Source organism: Carcharodon carcharias, chromosome 6 (assembly GCF_017639515.1).
Source record: "Carcharodon carcharias isolate sCarCar2 chromosome 6, sCarCar2.pri, whole genome shotgun sequence".
NCBI lineage: Eukaryota > Metazoa > Chordata > Chondrichthyes > Lamniformes > Lamnidae > Carcharodon > Carcharodon carcharias.
The window spans coordinates 133628014-133649315 of NC_054472.1; the positions used below are offsets into that span (position 1 = coordinate 133628014).

Sequence of the window (21302 nt, forward strand, 5' to 3'; positions counted from 1 at the left end):
GGAGGGTGATGACAGAAGGATGCTTTAGCGACTGGAAGCCAGTGTCCAGTGGCGTACCACAGGGATCTGTGCTCAGTCCCTTATTACTTGTCATTTATATAAACAACAGAGATGACTATGTGGGGGGGTAGGATTAGTAAGTTTGCGGATGACACAAAGATTGGCCGGGTGAGGTTGAGTGTCTGGGGCTACAGGAAGATATAGATGGGATCGTCAAATGGGCAGATAAGTGGCAGATGGAATTTAACCCTGAAAAGTCTGAGGTGATACACATTGGAAGGAATAATTTGACAAGGAAGTATTCAATGAATGACATGGCACTAGAAAGTTCTGTGAAACAAAGGGACCTTGGCATGTGTGTGTCCATAGATCTCTGAAGGTGGAGGGTCATGTTAGTGGGGTGGTGAAAAAGTCATATGGGACACTTGCCTTTATCAATCAAGGCATAGCTTACAAAAGTAGGGAGGTCATGCTGGAGTTGTATAGAACCTTGGTGAGGCCACAGCTGGAATACTGTGCAGTTCTGGTTCCCCGCATTACAGGAAGGATATCATTGCACTGAAGGGGGTGCAGAGGAGATTCACCAGGATGTTATCTAGGATAAAACATTTAAGTTATGAAAAGAGGTTGGAAAGACTTGGGTTGTTTTCGTTGGAGCAGAGAAGATTGAGGGGCGACCTGATCGAGATGTAGAAGATTATGAGGGGCATGGACAGGGTGGATATGGAGCAGCTGTTCCTCTTATTTGAAGGTTCAGTCCCAAGGGGACATAACTTCAAGGTGAGGGGCAGGAGATTTTGAAGGGTGGGGGGGGGGGGGAATGAGTGTGGGGAAAAACCTTTTTACCCAGAGGGTGATGACAGTCTGGGAGGGTGGTGGAGGCGAGTTGCCTCACATCCTTTAAAAAGTACCTGGATGAGCACTTAGCACGTCATAACATTCAAGGATATGGGTCAAGTGCTGGTAAATGGGATTAGGTAGGTAGGTCAGGTGTTCATGTGTTGGTGCAGATTCGATGGGCCAAAGGGCCTCTTCTGCACTGTGATTCGTGAGCAGGTTATTGCTAAACAAGTGCCACTTGATAGCACTATCGATGACCCCTTCCATTACTTTATTGATGATCGAGGTTAGACTGATGGGGTGGTAATTGTTAGATTTGTGCTGCTGCGTGTACACGACATACCTGGGCAATTTTCCACATAGCCGGGTAGATGCCAGTGTTTAAGCTATACTGAAACAGATTGGCTAGGGGAGCAGCAAATTCTGGAGCACAAGTCTTCAGTGCTATTGCCGGAATGTTGGCAGGGCCCATAGCTTTTGCAGTATTCAGTGCCTTCAGTGTTTCTTGATATCATGTGGAGTGAATCGAATTGGCTGAAGACTGGCATCTGTCATGCTAGGGGCCTCCAGAGGAGGCCAAGATAGATCATCCACTCGGCACTTCTGGCTGAAGATTGTTGTGAATGCTTCAGCTTGATCTTTTGTGCTGCTATGCTGGGCTCCTCCATCATTGAGGATGGAGATATTTGTGGAGCCACCTCCTCCAGTGAGCTGTTTAATTGTACACCACCCAGTCTAGCAGACCCAGTGTAGCAGCTATGTCATTTAGGACTCAGCCAGCTCAGTCAGTGTTGGTGCTGAGCCACACTTGGTGATGGTCATTGCAGTCCCCCACCCAGAGAACATTCTGCACCCTTGCTACCCTCAGTGCTTCCTCAGAGTAATGTTCAACATGCAGAGGCATTGATTCACCAGCTGAAGGGGTGGGGGGGTACATGGTAATCAGCAAGTTTCCTCGGCCATGTTTGACCTGATGCCATGAGACTTCTTGGGGTCCAGATTCGACGTTGAGGACTCCCAAGGCAACTCCCTCCAGACTGTGCCACCACCTCTGCTGGGCATGTCCTGCCGGTGGGACAGGACATGCCCAAGGATGGTGATGGTGAAGACTGGGACATAATCTGTAATGCATGATTCTGAGAGGATGACTATGTCAGGCTATTGCTTGACTAGTCTGTGAGACAGCTGTCCCAATTTTAGCACTAGCCCCCAGATGTTAGTAAGGAGGACTTTGCAGGGTCAACAGGGCTATGATTGCAGTTGTCATTCCCAGTGCCTCAGTTGATGCATTCATTCCTTTTTTGTGTCGTTTTGACGGTTTGTTACAACTGAATGGCTTTCTAGGCCATTTCAGAGGGCATTTAAAAGTCAACCACATTGCTGTGGGTCTGGAGTCACATGTAGGTCAGACCAGGTAAGGACGACTAATGTCCTTTAGGGAAGGAAACCTGTCAACCAGATGGGTTTATACAACAATCGACAATGGTTTCATGGTCATCATTGGACTTTTAATTCCAGATTTTTATTGAATTCAAATTCCACCATCTGCCGTGGCAGGATTCGAACCTGGGTCACCAGAGCATTACCCTGGGTCTCTGGATTACTAGTCCACCACGCCAGCACCTCCCTCTCATTGAAACAAAATTCTAACGGGGATGCAGCAATGATGTTTCCTCTGACAGTGGGATCTAGAACAAGGGGTCACAGTCTCAAGATACAGGGTGAGCCATTTAGGACTGAGATGAGAAACATCTTCACTCAGAGGGTGGCGAACCTGTGGAATTCTCTACCATAGAAGGCTGTGGAGACCAAGTTACTGAATATATTCACGGAGGAAACAGGTAGGTTTCTAGGCTCAAAAGGTGTCAAATGGTATGGGGAGACAGCAGGAGTATGGCGTTGAGATCGAGGATCAGTCATGCTCATATTGAATGGCAAAGCAGGCTCAAAGGGTCAAATGACCTACTCCTGCTTCTATTTTGTGTTTCTATAACATCCCAACTTCAGCACCAATGATGTGTGCTACAGAATTAGCCACCCTCTAGCCCAGTTGCTCCAGTGCAGGGTAATGCGATGGAGACCTAGGTAATGTTATGGGGACCTGGGTTCGAATCCCACCACGGCAGATGGTAAAATTCAAATTCAATAAAAATCTGGAATTAAAAGTCTAATGATGACCATGAAACCATTGTTGATTGTTGTAAAACCCCATCACATTTCTCCTTTAGGGAAGGAAATCTGCCATCCTTACCTGGTCAGACCCACAGCAGTGTGGTTGAATCTTAAATGACCTCTGAAATAGCTCAGATGTCAGGAATAAAACCGGATGGCCCACCTGGCATCGACCTAGGCACCGGAAATGACAACAGCAAACTCAGTCCTGTCGACCCTGTAAAGTCCTTCTTGCTAACATCTGGGGGCTGGGGCGAAAATTGGGAGAGCTGTCTCACAAACTAGTCAAGGAACAGTCTGACATTGTCTGTAAGGTGTGATTTAATGAGTATGATTACGTCCCAGACACCACCACCACCATCCTTGGGTATGTCCTACCCCACCGGCAGGACAGACCCAACAGAGGTGGTGGCACAGTGGTATACAGTCAGGAGGGAGTTGCCCTGGGAGCCCTCAACATCGACCCCGGACTCCATGAAGTCTCATGGTCACACATGGACAAGGAAATGTCCTGCTCATTACCATGTACTGCCCACCCACAGCTGATGAATAAGTACTCTTCCATGTTAACCACCACTTAAAGGAAGCACTAAGGATGGCACGAGCACAGAATGTACTCTGGATGGGGGACTTCAATGTCTATCACCAAGAGCAGCACCAAGCATACCTAAAAAAAAAGATGTCAACCTGGTGAAGCTACAACACAGGACTACTTGTGTGCCAAACATCATAAACTGCAAGTGATAGGCAGAGTTAAGCAAATACACAATCAATGGATCAGATCTAAGCTCTGTGATCCTGCCACATCCAGCCATGAATGGTGGTGGACACTGGAGGAAGTGGCTCCAAAAATATCCCCATCCTCAATGATGGGGGAGCCCAGTACATCAGTGCTACAATATTCAGCCAGAAATGTTGAGTGGAAGATCCATCTCTGGCTCCTCCAGAGGTCCCCAGCATCACAGGGGCCAGTCTTCAGCCAACTCGATTCACTCCACGTGACATTAAGGAACGGCTGAAGGCACTGGACACTGCAAAAGGCCACGAGCCCTGACAATATTCCGGCAATAGTACTGAAGGCTCGTCTCCAGAACTTGCCTCGCTCGTAGCCAAGCTGTTCCAGTACAGCTACAACACTGGCTTCGACCTGTACTCAAAAAGCAGGACAAATCCAACCCAGCCAATTACCACCTCATCAGTCTACACTCCATCAGTAAAGTGATGGAAGCATTCATCAAAAATGCTATCAAGTGGCACTTGCTTAACAATAACCTGTTCACTGACGTTTAGGTTCCGCCAGGAACATTCAGCTCCTGACCTCATTACAGCCTTAGTTCAAACATGGACAAAAGAGCTGAACTCCAAAGGTGAGATGAGAGTAACTGCCTTTGACATCAAGACAGCATTTAACCGAACATGGAATCAAGGAGCCCTAGCAAAACTGATGTTAACAGGAATCAGGGAGAAAACTCTCCACTGGCTAGAGTCATGATTAGCACAAAGGAAGATGGTTGTGGTTGTTGGAAGCCAATCATCTCAGTTCCAGGACATCACCGCAAGAGTTCCTCGGGGTAGTGTCCTAGTCCCAAGCAGCTTCAGCTGCTTCACTAATGACCTTCCTTCCTCACAAAAGGTCAGAAGTGGGGGATTCAGTTATGATTTCAGTGTTCGGTACCATTCATGACTTCTAGGATACTGAAGCTGTCTGTGTCCATGTGCAGAAAGGCCTGGACAACATTCAGGTTGGGCTGATATGTGTCAAGTAGCATTCACATCACAAGAGCGACAGGAAATGACCATCTCCAACAAGAAAGAATCTGACCATTTCCCCTTAACAATCAAAATTATTACCATTACTGAATGCCCCACCACTAGCATGCTGGAACTTACCAGTCAGAAACTGAAGTGGATGATCCACATAAATACCATGGCTACAAGAGCAGGTCAGAGGCTGGGAATTCTACAGCGAGTAACTCACCTCCCAACTCCGCAAAGCCTGTCCACCATCTACAAGGCACAAGTCAGGAGTGTGATGAAATACTTTTCACTTGCCTGGATGAGTGCAGCTCCTACAACACAAGATGTTTGACAGTCTAGGACAATGCAGCCCACTTGATGGTCACTCCATCCTCCATCAACGCACAGTGGCAGCAGTCTGTATCATCTGGAAGATGCACTACATCAATTCACCAAAACTCCAAAAATAGCACCTTTCAAACCTGTGACATCTATTAACTAGAAGGACAAGGGCAGCAGATCCATGGGGGCACCACCACCTGCAAGTTTGCCTCCAAGCGTCACACCATTCACAGTTGGAAATAGATCCCCGTTTTTTCACTGCCACTGGGTCAAAATCCTGGAACTCCTTCCTAACAGCACTGTGGGTGTACCTACACATGGACTGCAGCGGTTCAAGGTGGCAACTCACCATTATCTTCATAAAGGGCAATTAGAGAGGAGCGACAAATGGTGGCCTTGCAAACGAAGCTCACATTCCGTGAAAGAATAATAAAAAAAGTGTTCATTTCTGCACAGATAGAACAGAGCCATAACAGGCCATAAGCTGTGCAATATGTTTCTCCACCTGAGCATTAGGCAATTAACCCCTTTCCCCAGATCACTAAGGGACTGTGTCATGACAAAATGCTTAATTAATTTCAAGCCTCATAAGAATTCAAGATTGATTGGCTGGTTGAAATACCTCAGTCAGCATACCTTTTAACAGCTCTTTTCTGGCAATGGATTCTTCTGTAGATGGTAAAGGCATTATGAGTTATTGACACAATGACAATTTCAAAGGTCATGGTCAGCAGCAAATGCTGTTCATCTCATCTGTTGTTACCTGCATATTCTAGCAGCCATGCTCGAAATTCTCTCAGGTTCTCTCCAGATCATCACAGCTTTTACAGAAAATAGGTGGAAACCCCCATCAGATGCATAAGTAGAACAGTTGCTGATCTTTGGGCTAAGTTATATGTGGTCAATCAGGGGAAGTCTCAAGGAAATTCACCATGCTAATATTTTAGAGCTATCGATTTATGTAGTTGGAACCAGACAACTTTCAAAGCAGTCTGAAACAGCATATACAATTCTGGATAGCACATTTCACTTACAGGTGGAACTGATGACCAAAGAAAAACAAAACAGAGGTTTCTAGCCGAAGGCACTCTTCTGCTGTTGTAAAGTCTGTCTTTGAAGCTAAATGTAACAGAGGTAGTCTCCTAAAGCCTTCCTTCTAGTGTTCCTTTTCCTTCCAATAATATGGGGGTCTAAAGATTTCTGTATAATTAAGGAATGATCTATGCCTCCTAGACAACTGATATGCCAAGTGGTGGTTCTGTGGTCAGGTGCACAGGAGCATGAATTCAGTGCAAACTCTCTCTTTCCTTTCTGATCAAAAGGTTGATATTTGGATCCCTGATGCTAGGTTTGGAGCCATATTTAATACCTTGTACGGAAGGTGATAGCTTTGCTTTCTGGCCATTTGATGTCTACTCTCAACAATGAAACAGATGAAGATGTTGCCCTTTCCAATCAAAGATTTGTAACTTGTTTTATACATGTATCAACGACAGATTGGCTAAGGTAGCAGGTGTTCTCTTATGGTAGCTTGCAGGGTTTCAACTTTCACTTCTATGGGGAAAATCATCTCTGCTCCAGACTTTTCAGCAGTTGATACAGCCAATCAACAGCCACGTCTTGAGCAGCAGAAGCTGACATGTTTAGCTGTGTGTGGTAGGAGCCTATAAAAACAGATTCATGAGGTAATGATGGATGCAAATAATACACCTCAGGTTAGATTTTAACTTTCACCGCCAAATAAAAAAAATTGGTGACTGCAGATTGCCAACTCATTATAGTCTTAAATCAATGGAAAGGATAATCCTGCAGGGTGGGTTACAAATGGCAGACCTGCTATTGCTAGTTGTCCATATGGCAGTTTAAATATAAAGTCTTACCGCACAGGTGGTTGTTGGACCTGATTTGTCCTCTCATAAACCAGTCACGCCTCATCTGAATCATACAAGACCCTCAGAAACCCCAAGAAAATTCTCAGCCTAAGTATTTTGTGGAGTGCTCCTTAAAATGTGGGAACCGCCAAGGATAAGGAAAAATATATCACAAATATATCATAAAAACAGCAGACTATCAACAAAACCAACTGATGCACAGAGCAAAATATAGTTGGCAGCATAAAAAAATGCTTTCACCAGGAACTCAGACTGCGATCTTAAATAACTTGCAGAAGTTAAGTCACAGGGCTCAGCATAAACATTTTATATAGAGGATGTATTGCCCATGGCAGAGTCTTGCGCAAAGCCATCACATTCAAAACGTCAACAGATTCTTTTAGATAATGCTTGTGCATGCCTATAGCATGACTTTGTGTTCCAAAAAATGCATCTTGCTAAATTCTACCTGCAGAATTTTATAAAATTCAGCTTACACAGGTTTGTCAGGTTTTATTAATGAACCTTTATCTTGGTTATTCTTTCTCATTAAGAAAAATTACTTTTTCACGGCTAAGAATTGGCATTTTGTCACAAATAATATCAAATTTTAAAAAGTGGTACTGATTTATTTTGATGCATTTACCTCATCAGGTGTTCTTTTTGTTAACAAGGTTTACTCAATTTATCTTTTTGCAGATGTCCCCTGCCAAATGGATGATAAATAAGAACTTGCTGAAATCTTCAAGTTAAGAAAAATCTCCACTTCCTATAAACTAGAATGCAGCAATTTCATACCAACCAGTTAGGCCTTGGACACCCAATGCGCCGTGATGTATCCTTGCAAATAAGGAGACAATTGCAAGGGCATCGTACATACTTCTTTCCTGCAGGGGGATTTTTGATTGGCTGGGAAAAAAGCACAACATTTAATGAACAAAAAAGTTTCTTCTACAAATACTTAAAATATTTTGTTACTGCAAATATCAATGATAAACGTAATGAATTTTACAAGACTGTTTAAGTTAAAGTAATGCTTAAACATAAAATACACAATGCAAGTCAGAATGCTGACAACACAAGATTCCTTTGGATTAAAAAGCCTGTTGTTCCTGAAATACTGCCATGCTAAATATTCTTATGTACATCAGATCAGCATTTCTTTAGGAATGGGATTGTCTGCCACTTAATATCTGACCTACCGCCATGTAGCTACCCTTGTCCCATATCTCTTAATATCTTTGGTTAGCAGTTACCTCGCAATCTTAATTTAAAATTATATATCAACTGCAGTGTGTGGAAGAGAGTTCCAAGCTTCTACCACCCTGTGTGTAGGTGTTTCCTCATTTCACTCCTGAAATGTCTAGATGTAACTTTTAGATGATAGCCCTTGACTTCCCTACTGAAATAGTTTATCTATCACCCTACTTGTTCTTTTAATATCTTGCAAACTGTGATGAATCACCCCTTAAATTTTCTAAATTCCAGGCAATACAACCTGAGCTTTTGCAACCACATCCTCAATTTATCCCTTGGAGTCCTGGAATCATCCTGTTAAATCTACACTGCTCTCCCTCCAAGCCCAATATATCCTTCCTAAAGCGTGTTGCCCAGAAGTACTCAAGATGTAGTCTAACCAGGGATTTGTAAAGCTGAAGCATGACTTCCACCCCTTCGTGATATAATCCTCTTGACCTAGAAAACATTCCATTAGATTTTTTGGAATATTTTCTGTACCAGTTCACGACATTTTAATGATCCAAATATGTGGAGCTCAAGATCCAATCTCAGTTGTTTCTAGCTTTTCACCATTTAGAAAATATTTTGTTTTACCTTTCTTTAGGTCCAAAGTGGAAGGTCTCAAATTTGCCTACAATGAAATCCATTTATCACCATTTTGTCCATTCAATTAGTCTTGTAATATCTCTGCAATTTTATGCTTCCATTGACATTGCTTACAATGCCATGTTGCTATACATCATCAACAAATTTGGATATGTAGTTTTCTATCCCATCATGTAAGTCATTAATAAATAGTCAATTGTTGAGGCTCTAATACAGATCCTTGTGGGATAGCACTAGTCATGCTCTGCGAATTGGAAGTGGTGGGGAGCGGGCAGTGCAGAATTCTATAAAACCCAAGTTTCTCAAAAACATTGGACAAGAAATGGTTCAAATCAGCCAAGTGTGCTAAAGGGAACAATATTTGCTTCTAAAGATTTTGTCTTTTAACTGAATATAATGCTTTACTCAAAAACATATTTTGAGCATTCAAACAAATCGATTCAGGGCTTACCTCCTTTGAAACCTGATCAGCTGAGAACTGCAAAGAGTACACAACATCTGCCAGGGGGACTAACAACAGTTTTTTTAAAAAAATAGAAAGGCAAGAATAGGTAGTAAATATATAAAAAATTCCAAGGAAATGAAAGATCACAACATAAAGCCAACCAAAAATGGACATATTTGGCCTTGGAAAAAACTGCCCATCAAGTTAAAATGGACAAAAATGTTTGTACTGTAGGCCATAAGCCTAGCATAATAGAATCTAACATAGTACAAAGAATCTCAATGCTGCAAAATTGATTAAGGAGCCAGGTGAGCACAGAAAAAAAGTGCAGTTACTAATTACTTTCCTACCTGAAAAATGCCGATAAACAATGCTGAAAAACTGCAAACAATTTAAAGGGATTATGATTCCATACAATACTCTACCAAGCTCTGCAAGCCAATTGATGATCCAGTGCAGATGTTTAATTACCCAGTACAGTCATTATATCACAGATCAGGTTCAAGAAACTAATGGGAAATTGTGAATAAAAAGATGCCTTTCAGAGTAAATAATGTCAACTTTTACAGAAATAAAATACATGCAACCTTGACTATACAATGCACAAGAAATCATGGACTTCAAGCTCACCATCTACTCCACAACACCTCTAGATTGTTCACCAACACCCATCTTTCAACTATTGCATCCTTCGCCTACTTCACTTCTTGGCACCACTGGCACGGTATCCTCAACTGCCTATGTACTAAGCTCTGGAATACCCTCCCAAAAACCGAGCTCTCCAAGTCTCTTTCTTCGTCTCAAGCGTTCCACAAAATCTATCTTTTTGATGAAGGTTTTGGTCATCGGTCTTAATATCTTTATGTGGCTTGGCGTCATATTTTGTCTGGTAATGTTCCTGTGAAGCAGCTCAAGTCATTTTTAATTATGTGAAAGACTCTATATTAGCGCAAGATGTTGTTCTCTTCTGTTCCTGCAACACAAGCTACTAAGTCCCACATTATTTGGTCACACACCATTGTGTTGGAATGTTCCCAGTTCAAACCCCACCCTAAACCAACTACTGTGAAGCACTGAAAGTTTTGTATCATCAAAACTGCCATCCTTTAGATGAGATGTTAGACTGAGGCCCATCTGTCTGACCTAGTCATTCAGATGGATGATAAAGATCATGTCACTCTACTCAAAGGAAAGCAAGGAAATCTGCTGGCTGACATTCTTTTCTCAAAAACCAAAAAAAACAGACTAATTGGCCATTCTCTCAATAGTGTGTAAAATAGCTGCTCAGTTATCTGGAAAAGAGTGACTGCATTTCATAGCAATGTATTATATTTGAAGTGCTTTGGGATGTTTTTAAGAAACATGAAGAAAGCGAAAAGTTAAAAGGAACAAACTTGCATTTATAAAGCACCTTTCACATCCATAGGGATCTCCCAAAGTGTTTCACATCCAATGAAGTATTTTGGAGTCTTTCATGTTGATTTAAAGGGGTTGATTGAGAATAGTTTAACATCCCTTCCAACAAACTGCACCTCCGGCAGTGTAGCATCCTTCTGTACTCAATTGAAATGTTAACTTAGGCTCTGTGCTCAAGTCTCTGAAATGGGGTTTGATCCATGATCTTCTCACTCTGCGAGAAGCCCAAGATCAGCCATGATCACATGGAATGGTAAAGCAGGCTCCATGGACCATATAGTCTACTCCTGCTCCTGTATCATGAGAATGTCACCACTATAGATGGTAACTCTGGCATATTCCTGAATATTGGATTCTCTGCTATTGGATTTTGACTGCTTTTTGAGCCTAGAAATGCTTTCTGATATCACAGCTGAATGGCCTAGTGGTAATTTGAGGGTTATGCTCCCTTCTACTGAATCCTATGAGATTAAATTGTTTCTCTTTATCTTCCCCATCAAATACTGTAATCATCTTTAATACCTCAATTAAATCACCTCAACTTTTATGCTCAAGAAATACAACTCTAGTCTGGGCAACCCATTCTCAATTTAATTCACTGAGCCCTGGCACCATTCTGATAAACCTGCACTGCACCTCCTCCAACGCCAATATATCCCTCCTGATGTGCAGTGCCCAGAACTGAAAGCACACCGGATGTTGTCCAAATAGAGCTTTAGACCTCCATAGTACAGCTTCTATGCATTTTGTATTCCAGCCCGAGACACATTTCAACTGCATCTTCACACGCGCGTCTGTCCACGGCCCCCTAAATCTCTCCACTTTCCCACAGTTCCTACCTTCTCACCAGTTTGAAAACATACTGATGCATCTCTCTTATCCAAAGTGTGAGAGATGCATCAGTGCTTAATCTCAGACTTTCCCCCTCCATCTCCCATAGTTTCACCCATTCACCTAATTTATCAATGTCCCTTTTCAACTTTCTGCTCCCACCTACATTGCGCAGTGCCACATAACTTGGCATGATCGGCAAACCTGGGTATTTCCTCACGAAACCTTTTACAGCACTTGGAACAGTGAAATTTGACAACTTCAGTAGTACTCCCTGAACAGAATCAGTCAGACTCAAAGAAAATTGAAGAAAAATCACAATGGAGAGAGGAAGAGATTATGTACATCCACAGAAAATAATATATATGTTAGCATGTGTTTTTTTCCTGAGTAACTCGAGTACAATTTATTATTATATTTTGAAACAAGTGTATTGTAGGTCTGCGCCATGTGGTATTCTATTAATTGTGTTTCAACTTTGTGGAACTCCCAGAAATACAAGGAAATTAAATGTCAATGCACTTCTAATATGAAGAAGTCGATCAGTGGACATGATCTTACAAGGACACCAGACTTGCATGACTATAATTATTTTTATTTCAGCTCCCAGGAACTGATTAACAAGAGGAAGTATTTATGCATTGACAGATGATGCTACGGTACATCTACATTATCTTTTATCACTTCTCAATTCACAAGTTCCAGATTGAAGTCATGCCTTTGATTGAAAACCATGCAAGAAATAAAGCAGCAAATAAAGCTCCTAGGTCTTCTAAAAGAAATTGGATCTTTGTCTGTATCCACCTTGCTTTCAAATCATTTTTCTTTAAAACAGGAGAGTACAAAAAAATTGTGGGTTCATTTCAGTATTAATCCCAAGGAACAGCTGCAGCAGCATCTGCGCAAAAAAAAAATGCTGCTACTATGGATACTGATTTCTGATCTTAGAATATAGACAAAGGAAATATCAGATGAGCTCAAATAAGGACATGAAAATTCTTATATGGTTAATGACAGTCCATTCGCAAAGATTGAAAAGAGAACACTGTTGCATCTAGCACCTTAAGAGTATTATTTCAGCACCAATTTACTCAATATTGAGGGGAGGCGGTGGTGTAGTGGTACTGTCGCTGGACTAGTAATCCAGAGACCCAGGATAATGCTCTGGGAACCCTGGGTGAAATCCCACCATGGCAGAGGGTAAAAATTGAATTCAATAAAAATCTGGAATAAAAGTCTAATGATGACCATGAAACCAACGTCAATTGTCATTAAAAACCCATTTGGTTCACTAATGTCCTTTAGGGAAGGAAATCTGCCATCCTTACCTCGTCTGGCCTACATGTGACTCCAGATCTACAGCAATGTGGTTGACTCTTAAGTGCCCTCTGAAACGACCTAGCAAGGCACTCAGTTGTATCAAACTGCTAAGAAGCCTTAAACAAAAGGGAACAAAACTGGACGGACCACCCGGCATCGACCTCGGCACCAGAAACAACGATAGCAAACTCAGCCCTATCGACTCTGCAAAGTCCTCCTTTGTAACCTTTGGTTTATGGGAGAGTTGTCTCACAGACTAGTCAAGGAACAGTCTGACAATCATACTCACAATATCATACCTTACAGATCATGTCCCAGACACCATCCCAGCAGAGGTGGCAGCACAGTGGTATACAGTTGCCCTGGGAATCCTCAACATCGACTCAAAGCCCCATGAACTCTCATGGCATCAGGTCAAACATGAGCAAGGAAACCTCCTGCTGATTACCATGTACCATTCTTCCCCCCGCTTCAGCTGATGAATCAGTACTCCTCCATGTTGAACACCACTTGTGGGGAACACTGAGGGTGGCAAGGGCGCAGAATGTACTCTGGGTGGGGACTCCAATGTCCATCGTCAGGAGTGACTCAATAGCACAACCACAGACCAAGCTGGCCGAGTCCTAAAAAACATAGCTGCAAGACTGGGTCTGTAGCAGGTGGTGAAGGAACCAAAAGGGAAAAACATACCTGACCTCATCCTCACCAACCTGCTTGCTGCAGATGCATCTGTCCATGACAGTGTCGGTAGGAGTGACCACCGCATAGTCCTTGGGGAGATGAAGGTTACCAACTATCATGCTGTGTGGCACGACGACTGTGTAACAGATTTCGAACAGACTTAGCAACTCAAAAGACTGGGCAACCATGAGATGCTGTGGACCATCAGCAGCAGCAGCATATAACCTCATAGCCCAGCATATCCCCCACTCTGCCATTACCACCAAGCCAGGGGAGCTGCCCTGCTTCAATGAAGAGATCAGGAGGGCATGCCAGAAGCAGCACCAGGCATACTTAAAAATGAGGTGTCAACCTGAGGAAGCTATTGCACAGAACTACGTGCATGTTGAACAGCATAAGCAGCAAGTGATAGACAGGGGTAAGCGAACCCACAACAAACGGATTGGGTCCAAGCTCTGCAGTCCTGCCACATCCAGTCGTGAATGGTGGTGGACAATTAAACAACTCACTGGAGAAGGAGGCCTCACAAATATCCCCATCCTCAATGACGGAGAAGCCCAGCACAGCAGTGCAAAAGATAAGGCTGAAACATTTGCTACAATCTTTAGCCAGAAGTGCCGAGTGGACGATCCACCTCAGCTTCCTCCGGGGGTCCCTAGCATCACTATTGCCAGTCTTCAGCCAATTCGATTTGCTGCACATGATATCAAGAAACTACAAAGGCTATGGGCCCTGACAACATTCCGACAATAGTACTGAAAACTCGTGCTCCAGAACTTACACACTGTTAGCCAAGATGTTCCAGTACAGCTACAACACTGGCATCTACCCAGAATGTGGAAAATTGCCCAGGTACGTCCTGTACACAAAAAGCAGGACAATTCCAACCCAGCCAATTGCCGCAGCATCAGTCTACTCTTGATCATCAGTAAAGTAATGGAAGGAGTCATCAACAATGCTATCAAGTGGCACTTGCTTAGTAATAACCTACTCACTGAAGCCCAGTTTGGGTTTTGCCAGGGCCACTCAGTTCCTGACCTCATTACAGCCTTGGTTCAAACATGGATAAAAGAGCTGAACTCCCGAGGTGTGATGACAATAACTTCAAGACTGCATTTAACTGAGTCAAGGAGCCCTAGCAAAACTGGGGTCAATGAGAATTGAGGAAAACACTCCAATGGTTGGAGTCATAGCTAGCACAAAGGAAGGTAGTTGTTTGCTGGAAGTCCATTATCTCAGTTCCAGAACATCAACACAGGAGTTCCTTAGTGGAGTGCCCTAGGCCCAACCATCTTCAGCTGCTTCATCAATGACCTTCCCTCCATCCATCATAAGGTCAAAAGTGGGGATGACTGCACAATGTTCAGCACCATTCGTGACTCCTCAGACACTGAAGCAGTCCATGTCCAAATGCAGCAAGACCTGGACAATATCCAGGCTTGGTCTGACAAGCGGCAAGCAACATTCACGCCACACAAGTACCAGGCAGTGACCATCTCTAACCATGATCCCTTGATATTCAATGGAATTACCATCACTGAATCCCCCACTATCAACATCCCCATGGGTTACCATTGATCAGAAATTGAACTGGGCTAACCATATCAATACTGTGGCTACAACAACAGGTCAATAGCTAGGAATCCTGTGGTGAGGAACTCAGCTCCTGACTCTCCAAAGCCTGTCATCATCTACATGGCACATGTCAGGAGAGTGATGGAATACTCTCCACTTGCCTGGATGAGTGCAGCTCCAACAATACAAGAAGCTTAACACCATCCAGGACAAAGCAGCCCGCTTGATTGGCACCCCATCCACGAACATTTACTGCCTCCACCACCTACCCACAGTGGCAGCAGTGTGTACCATCTACAAGATGCACTGCAGGAACTCACCAAGCCTCGTTAGACAGCACCTTCCAAACCCATGACCATCTAGAAGGACAAGGGCAGCAGATAGATGGGAACATCACCATCCGCAAAATCCCTTCCAAGCCACTCACCACTCTGACTTGGAAATATATCGCCGTTCCTTCACTATTGCTGGGTCAAAATCCTGGAACTCCCTTCCTAACAGCACTGTTGGTGTACCTACATCACATGGACTGCAATGGTTCAAGGAAGCAGCTCACCACCACCTTCTCAAGGGCACTTAGGGATGGGCAATAAATGTTGGCCTAGCCAGCAACACCCACATCCCATGAACAAATAAAAACAAAAAATTAGTAATACAAAACTTTTACTTGAGAAAATCATTAATAGTGTTCTACATTTCCTTACATGTTCATGTTACACTTTATAAAATCAAATCCAGAAGAAGAAATCTATCAAATTACAAAGAAAAAAATTGTTCCTTTTGAAAGTTGCAAAATGAGGAAAATGAAGGACTACACTAGAGTAGTCCAGGGAAAACTACCCTATTTCATGCTACTCATTATCATTGACTTATAATATTTAGATATCTTACCGTGGCTTCATTACAAACAGTGCATTTAACAACATGCTGATGGAGCTTGCCCTCCAAATTAATCAGGGATTGGCACACACGACAGTTTATTACTGGCACTCCTCCAACATCAGGACTGGCCACTGGACTGTAAGGAGGTGGGAGCTCTCCTGTAAGAAAAACACCAACCGCAAAATATTAAAAAGATTTGAATCATTATGGAACAGGAATTACTGGTCCACCCAATGTGCCAGTGGATGAATATTAGTTATGTTGCTGTGTGATAACCTTTGATCTCACATTGCCTCTCCTCTGCACACCCGAAAACTGAAGTTATACTGACCACAACTGATTGTCTCACTAGTCTCTTTGAACTTCACCTTTCAACAATGAAACCCCTTTTACAGTACCAATTTTATTAGTAATATAAACATATTGCTTGGTAGCTGCTAGAAAGGCATCAGTTTTCACCCCACTACTTGAATGCTCCACTCAAAAAATGCAAATTATTCTTCCATATCAAAACTAGTACCCATCAAAGCACTAACTGATTTCAATCCATTTAAGACACACCCACAGGCTAAACTTCTATTTTAAAAAGAAAATATTTTCCAAAATATTATGTACATTAATAGCTTCATGAAATGCTGTACCACATCAGAAATGGTGCTCGGTTTGATCCCTGGGCTGATCTAACCTCAGGAATAAACGTGGCAGTGCAGTTGGGTTCAGCGACCTTGTGCTAAGGAGGGAAGGAATGAAAAAAGCCAGAGGTCATGCACCTCATCATATCAATTAATCCCTTTCTGAAAATGTATTTGTGGTTGAGTGAAGAACCAGTTTCAGGTCAATACCACCCACAGAGAAGTAACCTGCCAGTGTTCTTGCTATATAGACTTTTATCCCATGAAGACACTTTATAGGTTATGTAAAATTATTTCTGCGAAGCCATTTGCTGGAAACTTAAATATATCTTCAACTCTTCTGACTTGCTTCATATTAAGATCCACATTATCTTTTTTATTGCCGCAATTCAACAGTGTTCCAAAGTTATCAGCCTCAGTCTTAGTTACACACAAATACTAGCACAGAAAGGACAGCATATTAACCTTCTTTACCAGCAGCAGCGGTTCATGCACACTCAATTTTGTTATGAGGAAATCCATAACTTTAATTCAGCAAACAATTCCAAAACTAATTTTAACTGGCAATCAATCTCCTGCAATATTGCTCAAGGAAAGTTGAGAATGAACCATGCCACAGGAAGGAGTGTGCTGACCTTCAGAAAGTGGAGAGCAGGTTGACAAGAGTAATGAGAACATGCATATGCAGAAAGCTGAAAGGTTGCACCCACATAGGGACCCAAAACATACAAGGGAAGGAAGTCCCAGCTGAACAAAGCACAAGTTCCAGAAAAAAAAACTCAAAACCAGGTTACCAAGAGTAGGGAAGCCTCCAGGGGCAACAGTTCTCAGACAAATTTACAATAGGGCATTCCAATTTTAATGGGAAGCTTTAGAAGATTGATTTTGATAATTATTTAATATTTAAGGACACTAAATTCCTGGAGGTCCAATGTGAGGCTTCAAGTACAGTGCACGGGAATCTGCATCACCTGCAGCTGAAGGCTCAGACTTCAAGGACACATCATGCTCCAAGGCCAACCAGCGGAAATAATTTCTCTCCATCTACCCTATCTGTTCCCCGTAATGTCTTGAAAACTTTGATCAAATCATTCTTAACCTTCTAAATTTCAGCAATTAAACCTATAGGACAAAGGACAAAGCAGCCTGCTTGATTGGCACCCCGTCTATAAACATTCACTCCCTCCACCACCGATGCCCGGAAGCAGCAGTGTGTACCATCTACAAGGTGCTCTGCAGGAACCCGCCAACGGTCCTTAGACAGCACCTTCCAAACCCATGACCATCCAAACCCATGACCACTACCATCCAGAGGGACAAGGATGGCAGACACATGGGAACACCACCACCTGCAAGGTGCCCTCCAAGTCACATACCATCCTGACTTGGAAATATATCATCGTTCCTTCACTGTCGCTGAGTCAAAATCCTGGAGCTCCCTACCTAACAGCACTGTGGGTATACCTACACCATATGGACTATAACGGTTCAAGAAGGCAGCTCACCACCACCTTCTCAAGGGCAGTTAGGGGTGGGCAACAAATGCTGGTTTAGCCAGCCACGCCCACAGCACATGAATGATCTTTTTAAAAAGTTTGTGCAGTCTCCATTTGTAATTTAACCATTGAGTTGATATGCATTATTCTTCTAAATCCAGATTACAATCCCTCCAAGGTCAATGTATCCTTTCTAATTTGGTGATGTCCAGAACTGTTATCTGTACTCCAGGTGTGGTCTAACCAGAGCACTGTATAGCTGAAACAGGATTTCTACTCACTGTTTGCTGGTCCTCTCGGTATTAAGGAATGAAAAGTTTGATACAAAAGCCCTGAAAATCCACAATCCCAGCAGTCACACCAGGTTTGCACCCGCCGCTACCTTGATGTGTTGACTCCACCCTGAGTCTGTGGGAGCATGAAAGCCCTCACTGGGCTGCAAAATGTGCTACCTGGCAACCATCGGTGGAATGTTGCCCATGCCCCCATTGCCAAGGCTCTAACCATTTCTCCTTCAAGACCACTATGCAAAGGAGCCAACATGTATTTGACAAAATAAAAAAACCTGTTTCTTCCTTCAGTTTTCCAGGTCACTCCAAGTCTATATATCTCCCTCCCTGTAAGCCTAGCGTGGTTCAGCTTCCGGTCCCACACAGTCGTTTCCAGACCAGGAAACATAGAACTTCCATAGTGTGGAGTCCCCACCTCAGTTCTGCCCTCTTGCCATCACTGCCTTGTAACTGGTGAGTGAGTGCACTAAGAACTTTAGGATTATGGTTTGGCATAACTGGCTTGCTGCCTTTTTCAGGTTCAACCCAAGGAAATTCAGGGTCAAGAAAATTTTAATTACTAGGTGACTTAAAGGTTTCATTACATTTGCCAACCATAACATATTTAAACCCATTTGGCAAAACAAGAGCCTGAAAACTGGTTGTGTCACTTGTGTTATTTTCAAAGGCACAATGATAAAACTCATGGATCACAGGACCTATTATTTCTTTAGTCACATACCCAAGTCAGGATAGACTGTCCCAGTTAATTTCTTTCACAAAGAGACTCATTGTTAACATTAAAAAAATGTGAAAAAGCTGATAATAAAGGATGTCCCCTAACTGGCTGGTTACTCTGTAGAAGAAAATGAGCTTTGAAGAAGGGAGTGCTGTTTCTGCAAAATGGGAGGTTTGAGAATCCATTTCAAACAAACAAGAACTAAAGTGAATTTATTTAAATTGTCCAAGCTTTGTTCCAATCCAAGAGATTGTTATAAGATTGACAGAGGTTCAGATAACATATTGGAACAGAAAAAAGAACTTCCTGAATGCTATCTGAATTCATGTTTTAAAATAAAGGCCAGTAGGCTTTCAAGGGCTAGAACAAAATCTATTATAACATCTTCCTTTCTTTACTGTGTTAATGATTATAGTTCAAGTGTGCCAGGTAATAGTTACAATAATTCCTTCCAAAGAGTTAGATGATTGTCTATGAAGGCAATCGAGGATCACAGCAATAAGCATAATCACAGATGATCACAAGTGAAGCACTGTGGCTTGTGGACCTCATCTGGCCATAGGACTGTTATTTACAGAAAACAGGAAGTCAAGCTAAATATTAGGTTGATACTCTGAAAATATATACCCAACTGCCTTCAGGATCAGGTAAAATTTGCAAGAGTTTTTCCACTCAATGTGTAATAACCATTATTTGATTTTAGAAAGCTAAGGAGCTACCTTTTCCTTTCATGGGATGTGAGCATCGCTAGGAAGGCCAGCGTTTGTTGCCCATCCCTAATTGCCCTCAAGAAGATGGTGGCGAGCTGCCTTCTTGAACCGCTGCAGCCCATGTGCTATAGGTACACCACATTAGGGAGTGAGTTCCAGGATTTTGACCCAGCGACAGTGAAGGAGCAGTGATATATTTCCAAGTCAGGATGGTGTGTGTTCGCATCTATCTGCTGCCCTTGTCCTTTTAGATGGTAGTGGTCGTGGGTTTGGAAGGTGTTTTCAAATAAGCCTTAATGCAGACACTGAGCAGAAATGGTGGAGAGTGACATGTTTAAGGTGGTGGTTCAGGTGCCAATAAAGTGGACTGCTTTGCCCTGGATTGTGTCAAGCTTCTTGAATGTTGCTGGAGCCGCACTCATCCAGGTTAAGTAGAAAAAGTTCCATTAAACTCCTGACTGTGCCTTGGACGGGCCTTTGTGGGGGAGTGGTCAGATGGTGAGTTACTTGCCATAGAATTCCCAGCCTCTGGCCAGTTCTTGTCGTAATATTATTATATATCTGATCCAGTTTACGTTTCTGGTCAATGGTAACCCAAAGGATATTACTAGTTGGGGATTCAGTGATGATGATGCCACTGATTCTCTTTTGTTGAAAAGGTTATTACCTGGCACTCATGTTGCACAAGTGCTACTTGCCATTATCAGCCTAAGCTTGAATGTTGTCCAGCTCTTGCTGTATATGGACTGCTTCAATACCTGAGAAGTAAGGAATGGTATTGAACACTATGTAATCATCAGCGATGTCTCCACTTATCATGAAGGGAAGGTCACTGATAAGCAGCTGAAGATGGTTGGGCCTACTTACCACATATATTGCACAGGATATGTTAAAAGGCTTAAAGAACAAATTCTTCATCTGTTAAAGCATTAAGACATACAAGCATGATACAGGTTAACATATTGGCTTATTCTTCTGGTATGCTGTGAGTTATTTGCATTTCAGCATTGTAGAATAAATCAAAGTAAAAAATAATTGGTCTTAGTTGATGGAAAACACTGGTAACAGTTTTAAAAATGGAGCTAAAATTGTTGAATCATCATTGATAAAACGGCCAAAGATGGTGTCCTGAGGAAATTTAGCAAAGATGTCCTGGGGCTGCAAAAAGATTGCCTTCCTGCAATCACAGCCACCTTCATGTCAGGTATGATTTCAGACACTGAAAGGTTTTTTTTTACTTAGCCTGCAATGATATAAGGTTCCTTGGTGCCATACTTGGTTGAATGCGCTACTCCTCTTGGTCTTAGCTTACGTTCATGTCCAGATTATGGCTATACAGTTAGATCTAGAGTTGGGTTGTTGTGTATTACTTGAACAGGGAATCAAAAGATAATTAGTGAGTAGCTCTTGTTTGACGGCACTATTTGATCACTGCTTCAATAATCAGCAAAATAATGGGAGAACGACTTCAGCATTACAAGATAAGATTAGGGCCTACA

At 42.6% G+C, this 21302-nt stretch overlaps 1 protein-coding gene across 1 annotated transcript in view; it reads right to left on the minus strand.

Annotated features, from left to right (window-relative positions):
• The window catches only part of pip4p2 (phosphatidylinositol-4,5-bisphosphate 4-phosphatase 2), a 98621-nt gene that overhangs the window by 44715 nt on the left and 32604 nt on the right, over positions 1-21302 (minus strand). The window contains exons 2-3 of the mRNA XM_041190619.1: positions 15967-16115; positions 7765-7871 (exon numbers count right to left, since the gene is read on the minus strand). Of these exons, the coding sequence (XP_041046553.1) occupies positions 7765-7871; positions 15967-16115 (256 nt within the window). The remainder of the gene's footprint in view (positions 1-7764; positions 7872-15966; positions 16116-21302) is intronic.